Below are 15,246 nucleotides of genomic sequence, written 5' to 3'. Positions count from 1 at the left end.
GAGCAGAGTTACACCCACAAAACATGCTCAGCAGGAAGCAGGGGACCCATCCCCAGCTGCCTCACTTATGCCAAATGCTGTTCTTACCTAGTTTGCTTGTGGGCGTAAGCTGGAAAGGAAGGTGCCATGCTCAATCAACCCAGAAGGTTGTTTGGGCTTTCATTAAAGATCAGAGTGCACTTGAGAAAGTTCACCATGGGCCAGAATTGTTGCAGGATACATGAGGTTATTGCACTGTATGTAGGAAGAAAAGGCACTTTTCTGCCAACAGCGAGTTCTTCATGGTCATCTCTGCAAAGAAACACAGTCCTCAGTGCAGGTATTGAAAATGATGGATTAGAATAGCCTTGAGAAGAAGCAACAAAAAAGGGAAAAGCTGTGTCTGCAGAGTGCCTGAGGCAGCAGCAGCTGTTCCCCAGTTGCTTTCCTGCAGCTCCCCCTGCCAGCTGCCCAGTCCAGCACAGGGGCTGGGAAACTGCTCATGGAAATAGTTGAAGTGCGTTGCAGCCTGCAGGCTGCTGTGAGTGTAGAAAACTGCAAGGTTCTAACAAATTGTCATCCAAATTTAGTTTTAAACACTGTAGCTGGATAAACAACAAACGTGAGCTGTATGTACTGTGTCCAGTTCTGAAGGCACCAACACAAGAAGGACATGGAGCTGTTGGAGCAAGTCCAGAGGAGGCCACAGAGATGATGGGAGGGCTGGAGCAGCTCTGCTCTGGAGACAGGCTGGGAGAGTTGGGGTGTTGAACCTGGAGAAGAGAAGGCTCCAGGGAGACCTTAGAGCACCTTCCAGTGCCTGAAGGGGCTCCAGGAAAGAGAGGAGGGACTTTGGACAAGGGCAGAGAGGGATGAGGAGAAATGGTCTCAACTGAAAAGGAAGAAATTGAGATGAGCTAGAAGAAATTCTTTGCTGTGAGGGTGGTGAGACCCTGGCCCAGGTTGCCCAGGGAAGCTGTGGCTGCCCCATCCCTGGCAGTGTTGAAGGGCAGGTTGGATGGGGCTTGGAGCAACCTGGGCTGGTGGGAGGTGTCCCTGCCCATGCAGAGGGGGTGGAATCTGATGATCCTTAAGGTCCCTTCCAACCCAAGCCATACTGATTTTTTATTATAACAAGTCCTTACAAAACAAGTTATCTTTATTTTATATATTTAGACAACCTCAGCAAATGAGGTGACAGCACACATATGTGGTAATGATGTTTGTTTGTTGAGACACTTTACTAATTTCCCTGTATTAGTTCAGTCATGATACTGACAAATCAGGTTTTAAAAGCCTGAAAAACTTTAATTTAAATAATAAATTGTAACCAGGTATTAGATTCCTTATTTCTACAGTACAAACTGCTGTTGTCATGAACCTGAATTAGCTTTTCTGAAATATGTCTAGAAGATCCTGTTGTTAGTGTCTGGTGGTGAATCCAGAAGGTACTTAAAAATAAATGTTGTAAGATACTTGAAAATATTTTAACAGTTTAGATCCTAAGAAAAGCAAATACAAGAAGCATCTTGGTGATGCTGGTGAAGACATTTCAAAGAAGCTTCATCTCCCCTTCCAGAAAAAAAGTGAGAACGTTACTAAGAAACATGGAAGTCTGATGATGCCTTTTCTGCTGTGTCTTTCTAAGGATCTAAGAGTTCAGGTGCTTTTGTGGTGGGTTGGTGACAGCTTCTCTACGGTGGTAGGACACTTCTTTGAACACCACATGGTGACCAAAGAACTCAAATCCCAGTTAGGACCCAGTTTTACGCAGAGTCCATGACTTCTTACTGACAGATACTTGTGTGAGGGAGTCATAGATGGCTGAAAGCAGCTGGCAGCTCTTTTCCTCTAAAACATGTGACTCTTCTTTAATTACTCCAAGGCCCGGAAAGCCTTGACAGAGAGACAGAAGGATCTGGAAATGAAAACACAGCAGCTAGAGGTGAAGCTCAGCAACAAGACAGAAGAGGAGATAAAGAAGGCGAGACGGAAGTCCACGCAGGCAGGTGAGTGTGTCGTGGGGCTGAGCACACCCCACGGGAGCACCACGGGGTGCAGCTGCCTGTCCACCCCCCTCTTGCTGGGTTTCTAATACTGTAGCTACAAGTCAAAGTGAACTGTGCCACAAATCTCTTTGGTATTGAATTCTCTAAAGAAACAAGCCTGGTTTTTCCAAGTCAGACGTCAAAAATTATGATTTTTATAACGAGGGTGAGAAGGTAAAAGGAGGATGAATTGTCCTTCTGTCTTGTGAAAATATGCTGAGGTAACTACAAGTAAAACTTTCAAAGTCAGATTCAAAGAAGCTCAGCTGAGGATCTTTCTTCCTTAAATCATAGTTTTTTTCCTTGGTGCACTCACAACTATGTGGTTGCCTCTTATGCTCCCTGTTGCTGACTTTTTCCTTTAAAGTGAACTTTTTGTCTTTTTTCCACCACTGCTTGGTGATTAAAATTATTTCTGTTCAAGGAATACTGAGAATATAGTAGTGTGTGATGTACTGTACTGAGGACACAGCTATTTGATGTGACCTCTGCATGTTTGACAGAGGCTCAAATGGCTTCTACAGGATCCATCAGGAACTGTCATCCTTGAGATCTACACAGCTGGTATTTGCAGCTCTGTTAGTACCTTTGCTGAAAATATATTTTAACTAAGAGCTTCTGTGTTTCATCCCTTTATAGGTCCATTCCTTGGCAGAGTGGTCCTTCAGAGTTCTGAGGCTTTTGAAACTTCAGGATAGCCTGGCTGGGTTTTAAAGAGACTGAGAAGGTCCTTCTCAGTGTGATGATGTGTATAAACAACCATTTGAAGAGAAACGAAAGTTGCATGCTAGTGACAGGAGACTCCATGAGAGATGCTCTTTATCTGTCTGCAAATTCACAACCTCTCTGTGTTCTCTGGGGTCCTTAGAAATTGTTTCTAATAAGTATTTGTTCAACAAGCAAGGGAGAGCTGAAGATCACAGGGGAGTAACTCAGAGCTTGGTGTGTGCCTCCCCCACTTTGTGCCACAGTTCTGGTGTGGTGGGGAAAGACCTGCCCTGACCAGGCAGTGCTGCCCAGCTGCGTGCTTGTGGTGTGCACAGCAGCAGCATCTAGTGATGGGGCTTTGAGATGAGGCCTGCTGCAAGTGCACAGTAGGAGAGGGAGCTCTAGACCAGAGTGCTCCTACCATCCCACCAGTTACTGATATCTTTGCTTTCCACTCCCATGGATTTTTCATGCATTTCATGGCTTTTATGTTCCTGCTCAGACCCACCTGGATGAGTGGAGGATAACCCCAAACCAGAGGAGCCTGCTAGGATGCAGGAGCCCTAAATTCAGCACTGAATCCTGTTTTTTTCATAGAGTTTGGTTGCTACCTCAAGTTGTAAGTCCATGAGAGACTTCCAGATGCATTTACTTCTTTGACACTTTATTGGTTAATGGCATCCTGTTCTTAAAGCTTTATTTGTCCCCGGTTTATGTATAAAGACCTTTTTGCACATAAAAGAACAGGATGGATTTGAACCCAGGACCTAGGCATTAAACCATTAGCAACAGCATAACTGAGTTTCCTTTAAAGAAGACAACTTCACTGGCTGGAAAGCAGCACCCTCTCTGTCAGAGCAGAATCCTGCAACAAAACAAAAAACTGAAATAATCACAGGTCATTCATTGTGTTACTGCCCTGAACACAGGAAGAAGCCAAGAGCTCGACTGGAATTGTGCATTTTCAGAGGCTTGAGAATGCACAAGTGTGCAGCTGGGTTTGAGGTTGCAATTGAGCATCTCTTGTTCTCAGAAAGCTTGAGCTTTGCTTCTGTTTTAAACCCTCCTTGTAGAATGCAGTCTCACCTGCAGAGTGCTGCCCTGCAGCTCAATAACTCATTATTATTGATTTCCTCATTTTGGTTATTTTATTTTTCAGGTACAACTTTCTGTCTGTGACCATTTTTGTCCTTCTCTGAAATAACTTGATGTCATAGCTCTGTGCATTTTGTAAAATGTTACTTAATGTTCACATTTTCCTTGTATTTCCCCATCATCCTTTCTCACACAGTCACCTGATCTTTTACCACACACGGACTGCATATACTTTGTTGAAATTTTGGTGCACTTAACAAATTCAGTGCCACAGAACTGCCTTCCTCTCCACCAGGGCTGACCTTCAAACCCTCTGGGTCTGCCTACAGAACCTGAACTGCTTTTTCCTTCTAAGCTCCACAACATTGGCTGGGGAAGACTAATCTGTTGCTGTCTTGAGCTTTTCAGGAGATGACCTGATGCGCTGCGTGGATCTTTACAATCAAGCCCAGTCCAAGTGGTTTGAAGAAATGGTGACCACCACTCTGGTATGTACTGTGTAAGATCTTACATGGGTAATATTGTTAGAGTGTGCAACATTCCTGACTCATAGCTAGTTACAGTGGAAAGCAATGGGAAAAACTGCATGATAATATTCCCTTTCTCAGTTCTAAAAAAACCTCGTATCATCAGGAGAAAGAAGAAATAATTGTTTCTTTGCAAAAGGCATTAAACCTTGTTTTCTGTTGTTAGGCTGCAGTGAATTCTGTTGCTTGCTGTCTCTGATTCTCTGCAAATCAGAGGGCTGTACAACCAGAGAGTTCAGCTCCAAAGTATGACCCTGGGATAGTGTCACTCTGACTGAAAACATTTCGTGTGTCATCCCTTCTCTGGGCCTTCAATCTCAGCTTCCAAAAAAAAATATGGACTTGTTTTTCTTTTGGTGTCCAGGAGCTTGAGAGGTTAGAGGTTGAGAGGGTCGAGATGATCCGGCAGCACCTTTGCCAGTACACCCAGCTGAGGCACGAGACAGACATGTTCAACCAAAGTGTAAGTCTGCTTTTTGTTCAGTCCCTTTGGTCTTTGCTGCACTTCAGCTGAGCAGGACGTGCCTTGCCGTGGTCAGCCTGCAGTAGCAGTGTGCTGCCACCTCCTGTCCTGCTCCTCCAGGAGCTCTGAGCTCAGCCTGGGGACATCTCACACTGCTGGATCACAGCTTTTTCGGGGTGGGGAGGGGGACCACAGTGAATTGATTAACACTGGGCCAGCATGAGCCATTCTGAGCTCTGCCAGCATCATGCACTGCCCCTTCAGGCCATCTCTTCCTACCGAGGAAGATGGTGAATAGTTTCACTGTTGGGGAAGGGAGTATATGTATTTTTTTCTTATTATAAGACTGGCTGGTCCTCAAATACTAAAGTAAGAGGCATGTGCAGTGAAAAGGAAGCATTTGAGGACGAGGGACACACTCTGTCCAGCCTTTCTCTCTCAGTGCCTGTTAGAGTTAATTATCAATTAAGTAATTGAATTCTATACAGTTGCACAAAAGACACACACATATACATAGATAAGTACCATGCACTGGTATATGTGTTTCATATCTGTGCAGTGGCACATAAATGGAAATTAAACACACCCTTTGACCTCAGTGAACTAGGTGAGAGCTTGCTAACCAGCTGGGATGGCACCCAGACTCTGGCTGCTCCCAGAGAGGCCCCTACCTCAGAGGCAGCTCCATGAGAGGGCTGCCCACACCTCCTCCTCAGCACCTGCAGGGCCAGACTCAGGCTGGACAGGAGTCAGAGTCTGACTGGCCAATGCCTGGCACAGGAAACCTGTCAGTGCTTGATGTTAAAAGTCTGTCTCTCCTCTGCTTCCCCCTGTGAGGTTTCACATTCAGAGCTGCCTGTTGTCCACCAGATCTTGCCTACGTGCAGCTCTCACTTGTCTGCAAATGCAACGTAGATGTGCCTGTAGCTGCTGGTCACTTCAGAACAATGACTGTCCCTGCTTGAAATGCACCCTTGACATTTTGATTCTTCTTCTGTTTGTTTTAGACAGTAGAGCTCGTGGATCAGTTGCTTCGGAAAGTGGATCCTGCCAAAGACAGGGAACTGTGGGTAAAAGAACACAAAACTGGAGATATCCGACCTGTGGACATGGAAATATAGACTGATCTATAGTTGTATGTGATGAGTCCACTGACTTAACCAGGCTAATGTTTGTTTTTTAAGGGTCAGAAGAGTACAGGGAAAAGGTTGTTCCACTGCCAGACACCTTGTAATTTATGCCTGTACAGGCTATCTCTGTTACATTTAGTCCTCGTTGTGCTAAGCCTTAAGCACCAGACATTCCAGGGTGAAGAAACCAGATGTGTGCTTCCCACCAGAGGTTCCCAATTGCACGCAGCTTCCAGAAGAAACCTGCTTTCTGGTACAGAGAGAGCTCTGTTCTTCAGTGACTTTGTGCTACATCCCTTGCATGACTATCTTTATACACTATGTTAGAACAACCATGCAGTGAGCCTCTGGCCAGCAAGTAGATAACAGTTTGAACATGATGCAGGAGGCAAGGAAGTCCTGATCATGAATCCCAGGTCTGTCACTGACTGCTTTCATGGCCACAGGCAAGTCAATTAACTTTCCTGGCTCCCCCATCTATAAAACATGCTTATCTCTCAGCAGTGTTCTACAGACACATTTATTTCACAACACAGTTCTCCCAAAATCTATGGGGAAGACCCCTGTTCTTCCTGTTTTATACTCCCTCTCAGGGATACATAAACCCATTATCATCAAGATTTCTGTTCTAGGCCAATCAATAGGGTTGAAGGTGTTACCATCACCGTTGTTTATCAGGAAAGACTTGGTTGTGCTTCTACCTACCTCATGAGCTGTCTGAGTGCCCTCAATGACAGAAAGAGGTTATAGAAATAAATGATACGTTCAAAACCTTTCCTGCTTATGCAAGATGTTTTCTCACAGAATCCCCTTAAAGACAGTCTGCTAATGTTTTGTTTGAGATCCAGGTTTATTGTCTTATGTTGGTTCCTTCAGGTGAATATCACAGCCTTTAGATATCTTTAATTACCCAGTTTGTTGGGCTGAATTGTGGGGTTTATCTTTTTAGAGCCTGATGTTCAAAGGTGCCACGAATCTGTGATGCTACATTTCATTAAATGTAGATGTGGGTGCCCAGCACTTTGTCACCATCAGGTTCTTCTCCTTTGCTTTTTCTTTTGTTGCCATTACCACAAACTACCAAAAATTCAGCACTGCTCTTGACACACAGTGTTATATGGTTTGGAGACCGGTTTTGAAAAGGTATTCATTTCCTTCTCCTGCTATTATTTCTGATTGATTATGCAGTGTTACTGTTAGTATATTTTTCAGCATTTCATACTGTGCCAAGATTTCTTTAGATCCAGCAGAAACCTTGATTCTCACCACTGTGGCCTTTTTCTCAGTGTTTACTGTGTTGTTATCTAAAGATTCCCAAACCATATTATTTCATTTGATCCACAGTTTTACTCCACTTTGTTACTATTCTTTTTTCCTCAGCATCAACATTGCATCCTTCTTTTGTTCTACTGCTATTCTAGGTTTTTGTTCACCTGCCTCAAAATGCTGTAATTAGATCACTGAGAGTATTCATAGAATCATAGAATTAGTTTTCATTAGAAGAGACCTTTAAGATCATCAGGACCAACCATTAAGCCAGCACTGCCAAGGCCACCAGTAACCCCTGTCCTCAGCTCCACATCCAGGGATGGGGACTCTAGCACCTCCCTGGGCAGCCTATGCCAGGGCTGACAATCCTTTTGGTGAAGAAATTATTCCCAATATTCAGTCTAAACCTCCCCTGGCACAACTTGAGGCCATTCCCTCTTGTTCTATCACTTGTTCCTTGGGAGAAAAGACCAACCCTCCCAGCTTCAACCTTCTCTCAGGCAGTTGCAGAGCCAGCAGGTCTCCCCTCACCTCCTCGTCTCTAGGCTGGACACCCCCAGCTCCCTCAGCTGCTCCTCCTCAGACTTGTGCTCCAGCCCCTTCCACAGCTCCCTTGCCCTTCTCTGAACACTCTCCAGCCCCTCCATGTCCTTCTTGTCCTGAGGGGCCCAGAACTGACCCCAGGATTCCAGGTGCCCCTTCCCCAGGGCCAGCACAGGGGGACAATCCCTGCACTGCTCCTGCTGGCCACACCAGTGTTGGTACAAGCCAGGATGCTGGTGGTCTTCTTGGCCACCTGGGCACACCCTGGCTCATATTCAGCCACTGTCAATCAACATCCCCAGGTCCTTTTCCTCTGGGCACTTTCCAGCCCCTCTTCCCCAAGCCTGGAGCGTTGCCTGGGGTTGTTGTGACCCAGGTGCAGGACCCAGACTTGGCCTTGTTGAACCTCAGCCCATCCATCCAGCCTGTCCAGATCCTCTGCAGAGCCTCCTACCCTCGGGCAGATCAACACTCCCCCCAGTTTGGTGTAGTCTGCAAACTTACTGAGGGTGCTGTCAATCCCCTCATCCAGATCATTGGTAATTCCCCTTAACAAATACAAGCTGACACACACAGACGTCTTCTCTGAAATGCATTTTTAATATGGCTGCAGTGATTATTTTTCTGGTTTGTCATTTCAAACCGAATTCTGTTGCATTTTCCTATTCCCTTTTTCTCAGCCATCTCTACCAGTTTAGATTCATTTCTGTCTTGCAGATGCCTCCACGACCCACTTGTCTATTGCAACATCAACCTTTATAACCCTTTGTGTGTTGGCATGTGCTGTGGCACAACCACTGCATGCACAGCATCACTGTCCTGGTGTGACACCTCCTGTGCTGCTCTTCCACTTCACACATCTGACTTTGTGACTACTCTTTTATTTCCAGTGCTCAAGCATCCAGCACACTCTTGTGGGGCCTCTCTTCAGTTCCCAGAAAAGCCACTGCAATACAAATGGAACATGGTTTGCCTAAGCCTCATGTAGCTCTGGGTAGACAAGCTTCTCCAGACTTCTCTGCTGCTGCTCAAGCAGGGAAATTTCATTATGATCTCTCTTTTTCAGTCTTCTATTGATTCATTCTCTGTCCTGTTTCTTTTTTATTTTGCATACCTGTGTTTATTTTCCTATTTCTACCATGCACTTTGGAGCATATTTGTGAACAGGCATTTAATTTTTCTATGTTTTTTTTCTTTAAACCACAGGTACAGGGTGAGATTTCAAAACTTCAGTGGCCAAAAATAACTGGAGTACTTAAGAGCTGCATGGCAGGTCAATCTCTGTAATCTAAATTAAAATGTAAATTGTAAATTAAAATGAGCAATCTTGATGACACCTCACCCCATTCTTGTTTCCCTTGCAAAACCATGCTACTTGTGCACTTTATACAGTACTCTCCTTAGAAAATAATCTGTTCAAATTGCACTTTCTTTTTCTTTAAAGGTGTTCATCATTTTATCTTATTTTGGACAGGAAATAATGTCTATTAGCGCAGGTTTCTCTGAGGACTGAAATATATTTTGGCTCCTCTACTAAGGTGTATTTAAGATGTTCTCAATTCTTAGTTGCATTTTCTGATAAGTACCCCCCTCCCTTTTTTCTTTCCCCAGACAGTTTTCCTACTACTAGTTTATCATCCATTTGAAATGTTGCAGGAATGTGTGAACTGCACAGAGCAATAATTCTCCTGGCATGGAGTCTGTATCTCTTTTTTATTTCAGTAATCTGAGGAGAGCACTTTTGGAGCTGGGTTGTTTGTCTTACCAGGCCCAGCAAACTCTTGTGTGGGGCTGCTCTGCAATGGGTGAGATGCTTCCTCCACAACTAGAGAAGTTTTGCTGTTGCTTGTAGACAGTTTCCAGTTGATTTCCTGCAAAAGATGATAGTCCTTGTGATACAGCACTGCAGACACTGGGATCAGTGTTCCTGGCTCAGTCACTTTCCTGCCTGATGAATCCTGGACAGTGTGATGCCTTTAAGGTCAGGGAATGCTGGAGCTCTTCTGCTTCTGAATAGACAGTATCTTCAAAGGAGGAAGTGGCACGTTTTTAAAATGGGGGGGTTGATACCTGGCCTTGTATTCTTTCCCAACAAGGTAACTTCAGGAGTTTCACCATTGCTCTGTTCACCTTTCATTGAGTTGCAGAAATGCTTCTGAACCCAGATTTTCCTCATAAGTATCTTCAGAGCCAAGATAAAGCTTTGCTTTGTTAAAATGTGAAAACAATGATCATGTTGCAATGAAACTGATTCATAGGAATAGCAAAGTCTCTTGCCTCCATAGGTACTGAGCTTAAGGGTCACCTCCTTTGATCTGGCAGGTGGGCTCACATACTTGATGGAAGTTTTTAGTATTTTAGTCACTACAGGTAGCAGTCTTGTTGAGCAACAAGGCTGTCTTACATCTTCATACAGCTCTGTGGTTACAGAGCAGAAGGTGAGTTTCCATTAGTGCTGTTGCTTTCACCTCAAGAGATACAATTAGTGGGGATTTGCCTCTGGTTCTTGCCTGGTAGCTCTGCTTGCCCAGGTCTTTCTTGAAGCTGCCTGTATTTCAGGAGTCTGCTGCTCCTGCAGAGCTCCCTCTGTCCAAGTGATGCTGTCACATACTCATGCTGTGCTGTCCTGTGGCTCCCTGGTGATCTCTGCTTCAGCCAGACTTTTGGCCCTTGTCTGAGCTAAATGGCTTCATGATTTCCCACAGCTTTGAATCTGTTGGGTGTCCTGACTCCAGTGCTAGAGCTGGAGAGGTGCTTACCACCTGTAACCTCAGCTGCCCTACAGAATTAGAGGATTTTCTTCATCATCCATACTAGTACACCTCTGTCTTCAAGCCATCTCCTGGCACAGTATACTCAACAGAGAGTCCTTGTTGGTTGGAAGTCTTCCTCTAAGGTCTTCTTTCCTAACAGAACTCATTCTGGATCCAGTGCTGTTGGCTGATTCCTGTTGGAGTGAATGAGCTGAAGGCAATGAGTCCTTTACCACATGGGCCAAGTGAATCTTCTCCCATTACTAGTAAGATCCCTGTTGCTTTCATAGAGCAACATCCAAAAAGGCTTAATTCTCAGATTTCCGAACTGCTTCAGATTTACTCAAATCTGTAACTCACGTCTGTTCATCACATCAGTTGTTCCCTTATGTGAATGTTGTTTCATTATTTGACTCTGGGATCTTTAGAGAAAGGTTTAATTTATTTTTTTAAAAATGTTAAAATACTGTACCAACAGTGGAAGTCAGATAGAAATCCCTGGTATGTTTCTGGAATGCTTTTCCCTCTCTGCAGCCCTGTCTGAGCTGCTGTGGGGTCACTGTGCTCCCCCTCGTGTTGCAGTTACAGTAAACACTGAAGTTGTTCTTCCTTTCATGCAAACTTGGACTCTGGTTAATGCATCTGAGCAGTTTTGTGTTGCAGAATTAGCTGCATTTATTGAACTGACAGCCCCATGCTGTAAGTCAGTGTGTATAGCTGTCATGTGGTAGTGAACTGCACTCAGATTGCCCCTTTTTTTTTTCTTGATGTTTTGTTTTTTCTAACAGGATTTTTCTCTAAAGCATTCACAGGAAACTCACATTCTCAGTAGCAGTCATAATTTCTCAGACCTTCTCAGAACCTCTTTACATTTGTCCTTGCTTTTAATGTCATAATTTAAATATTTGCTCCAAGATGGACTCTTTATGTAGAAACGTGCACTGTTGTTTTCACCTGATCTTTGGAAGTGCTTGGCCCTCAGAGATTCTTGGGACACAACAGGGATCATGTAGGTGGTAAGAGACCTTCAAAATCAAGCTAACAAATGCACAAGCCTCTTTTTTTCTGTAGTCATTGAGTATAAGGTAAAGATTAAGAAATGAGAACCTCATATTCTTAATGTATAGGACCTTACTGCTAGACATGCAGTTCCCAGCAGCTGCACGAGTGACCCAGTGTCAGGCTGTGGTAGGAGTGCAGCTCTGGAGCACGGGCCTCCAGCTCACCCTCTGATGCAGCTGTAAAGTCCAAAATTAAGTGAAAAAGTAGCTCTGCCCATCTATTTCTTCAGTCACACACAGGGAGAAGAGCACTGCTTTCCTAGGTGGGTCCTTCACTATCAAGCACCTTAAGAAATCCAGACCAGCACCTTGAAGGTCCCCCTGGAATGAGTAGATGTGACTTCTTGGTGTGATCAGTTGATTGTTTCCTTCTGATTTGAAAGCCCATTTGCTATTTGATAGTAGTTAGTGTGCTCTTCTGCACTCGTGCAGCCTGCAGGGGCTGTGCTCCCAGGGGTGGCACTCAGAGTCTGCTGTCCTGGAAGCAGTCCTGGTCACCCTTACATTTCTATTTTGTGAAAACTAGATCTTCAAAAGACTGTCCAAAAAAATTTCAAAATAATGAGTTTTCCTGATTGTAGAGCTTTCTGGAAAGTTTGTAGGCCTTTGGCTACCCAGCATGTGTTGAAATACGAGGATGAGGTCCCAGAGGTTGCTGAGGTGTTGCTGGGAAGGGCTCTCACGTTCCTCCTGTGCTCTCACAGTGGTTGGGAAGGGCTGATGAGCGTCCTTGGCACAGCAGAGATGTCTGACATTTTACCAGAGGAGCCTGCTGGGCACATTTCACTTACCCAGGTGGGCAGTAGTCACAGGCAGATTCACATTAAAAGCAGACACATGGGGCAGGAAGATACTTAGCTACCCCAGTGGCACTTTTGCTTCTCAACAGGAGACACTCATCTCCCTCAGACCATGATGTGTCCAGTAAAGGGCTCATCACTCTCCAAATTTTGCTTAGCACACAAAAATCATTCTGAAACATTCCCTTGTATCTACTGATACAGGGCTTTCCAACCAGCACCTGGTTGTGCCAGCAGGACACTGACATGTGGCAGCACCAGGTGAAAGCAGAATGGTTTTGGCCTTGGGCAGCACTGTGGTGTTCTGCATCCTTGGACTGAACTGAGCTTGGAGCACCCAACCTTTCTGTTGCATGATGGTGATGAAGCCTGTCCTGTCAGCACCTCCTTGGCTTTTTTTCTGAGAAGCACTATTACATAAATAATTGTCATTGCTTTGTCTTAGAGTAGGTCTTTTTCATAGACACGTACATCTTTCAATTCTTACTTGTTCCTCTTCACTCTCGGTGCAGCCAGCCCTCCCTCTCTGAGATACACCTGTTTGCAGGATCTTTAATTCTGAATTTTCATGAAAGGATTCTGTTGCTTTCATGTGTTGACCAAACTTCATGCTTTTGGATATTTTCTGAGAGTTGGGAAGTGCGTGCTTTTTGAAGGGGTTATTTTTGGTTTCATTTTGGATATTTTTTTTATCAGCCACCAGCTTTGGAAATGTAATAACTCCTTTTTTTTTTTGTGCTAATCACTTTTTTTTTTTTTTTTCATTCTGGGACATTTTTTCTGAAGGGACCAACACAGAGCACAATTTAACTTTAATTTCCAATCCCATACATTCCTCAAGGCAGAAACCTCCCATGATTAATGATGCACCTGATTCTAAGAATTGTACATGGATAAAACTTTTCATAGACTAATAAAAAATGAGTTTTGGGTTGACCACTTAATTATTACAGAAAGAAAGAAATGCCCTCAACAATAAGTTGAACTATTTCAGGTGTGCTGTAAGAGACAAACTCAGTGGATATTCAGAACAAAAAGCTTTTCAGCTGCTATATTCAGGTTCAGTGAGTGGACAAGACTATATTTTTGAATATGTGCAGTCTTTCAGGGCTACTGATTTAACAAGTAACTGAGTAATGGCTGGTATCACAACCCTACTAAAACCCTGCTAGCAGTTCCCCTTGAAGTGCCTCTTTAAATTGTATCTGCTACAAGCATGTAAAATGCACAGGTTCACCCTACAGATTTCCAAAAACTGCACTGATCTGTGCAGGATTCTCAGCCCTCCTTCCTTGCTCTGCCCTGTGAACTCTTTTAGGACATCCCCATCTCCAGCAGACCTGCCTTTGTCTCACTGACCACGTGCCATCCAGCACAGCCATCCTAAATTCTCAATGCTGAAAATGGAGTAGGAAATGTAAGACTTAGAAGCAACTGTATGAATGAAGTGTTGCTCACCTAATCGTCTGACAGATCCTTCAGTACAGGGGTCTCAGTAGAATAATTCTGCATAAAAATAGGTGGGTAAGTGGTATTTGGGGCCTACGTAGGCCTGTGTTGTGTAAAACTACAGACTGGAGTCTTTTTTTTAAAAGCAGTTCCTGAGAAGTAATTTCTGGGACTGGAAGTCTAAAGCTGAATAGTGATTTCTGGGATCTCGCATCTGGATGACATGGCAATCTTAGTCATTTGAATTTGAGAACTTTTGACCTGAAATCCCTTGTTCTTCTGGATTTATTTTTTTTTTTTAATGTGATGACTGAGATTTTCAGAAGAGCTGAAAGAATTTGGGTGTCCATTTAATACTCTTTAACTCCAACAGGTCAAAAGCACTCTTTAGGAACAGCAACCTTGATCTAATAAGAAAAAAAGCAGGTCCTGGTATTGGACGAGTGTTTTTTTTTCCACCTCCTTTCTTTCAGCAGCCCAAGACAGTGTGAAAAATCCACTAAGCAGGGATTCACAGGTGGGCCAGGTCACCAGTCAAAACACTAGAACAGAGTTTTCTACTAGAAGTTGCTTCTTATTATTGTGTAACTTTTGCTAAGTACTTCTAAATTTCTAGGAAAGTTGTCTTTTGCCAGTACTAATGACTTATTTTTAAAGATGTTTAACCAAAATTTTATAACTTCCCACAAATTTTGGCTGAATAGACCCTTTAAATAGTTTATGTATCATGCAGCCTCTGTCTGGGTAACTAGGAAATTTTGGATCATTGTGCAACTTACAGGATGGCTTTTGTTCCATGAGGGTACATGAAGGAATCACTTACTAAACTTAAGAAGTCGAATGCAGGAAAGATTTAAGGGGCAGATCTTCAGCTCGGGTAAACTGGCAGAGTTCAGTGGAAGCTACTTTTATGTCAGCTGTGGATCTTGTCCTTCAGTGCTGAAGGCATTTCCTATACATAATTTTTTTCTGTCTTGACTGTAAAACAATTTCATATGGTTAAACTGTATTTTCCTATATTGTTCTGCAAGTTTATATGCACCACAGTGCTCATCTCATCTTCTGTAAAATAAAATGTACAGAGACACATGGAGAATGGAATTACCTTTATCCAGCTGCTTTTTCTTTCCAAGGCACACCCCTTTTGGATGCAGTTATCACCAAGGGCCGCTTTGGGCACCCTGTGCAGGCGTGCTGCTTTGTTGGCACCAGCTTCATGCAGCTTGAGTTGGCATCAGGGAATCCTAGGATGCCAGGGTGGAGGGCACCTCAAGGATGGACCTGGTCCGACTTGTCTAGGTACTGCTATAGTACCCTGTCTCAGCACCCTGTCAGGCTGAGACATAAACCTGGGAGAACCCACCACTTCCCTTGGGAGACTGTTCAGGGCTCAAGTCTCCTCAGGGTGCGGGGCCGCCAGC

At 44.1% G+C, this 15,246-nt stretch overlaps 1 protein-coding gene across 4 annotated transcripts in view; it reads left to right on the top strand.

Moving 5' to 3' along the window:
* Positions 1 to 14,926, top strand: part of GAS7 (growth arrest specific 7) — a 92,843-nt gene extending 77,917 nt beyond the window's left edge. For all 4 annotated transcript variants that reach the window (XM_051634684.1, XM_051634683.1, XM_051634682.1 and 1 more), the window contains 4 exons: positions 1,865 to 1,988; positions 4,239 to 4,318; positions 4,722 to 4,820; positions 5,828 to 14,926. In XM_051634684.1, the coding sequence (XP_051490644.1) occupies positions 1,865 to 1,988; positions 4,239 to 4,318; positions 4,722 to 4,820; positions 5,828 to 5,941 (417 nt within the window). In that variant the 3' untranslated portion in view covers positions 5,942 to 14,926. The remainder of the gene's footprint in view (positions 1 to 1,864; positions 1,989 to 4,238; positions 4,319 to 4,721; positions 4,821 to 5,827) is intronic.
* Positions 14,927 to 15,246: the final 320 nt, after the last annotated feature.

Source organism: Apus apus, chromosome 17 (genome assembly GCF_020740795.1).
Source record: "Apus apus isolate bApuApu2 chromosome 17, bApuApu2.pri.cur, whole genome shotgun sequence".
Taxonomy (NCBI): domain Eukaryota; kingdom Metazoa; phylum Chordata; class Aves; order Apodiformes; family Apodidae; genus Apus; species Apus apus.
Note: the sequence above shows the minus strand (reverse complement) of the source record. Positions and strands in the feature narration are given on the sequence as shown.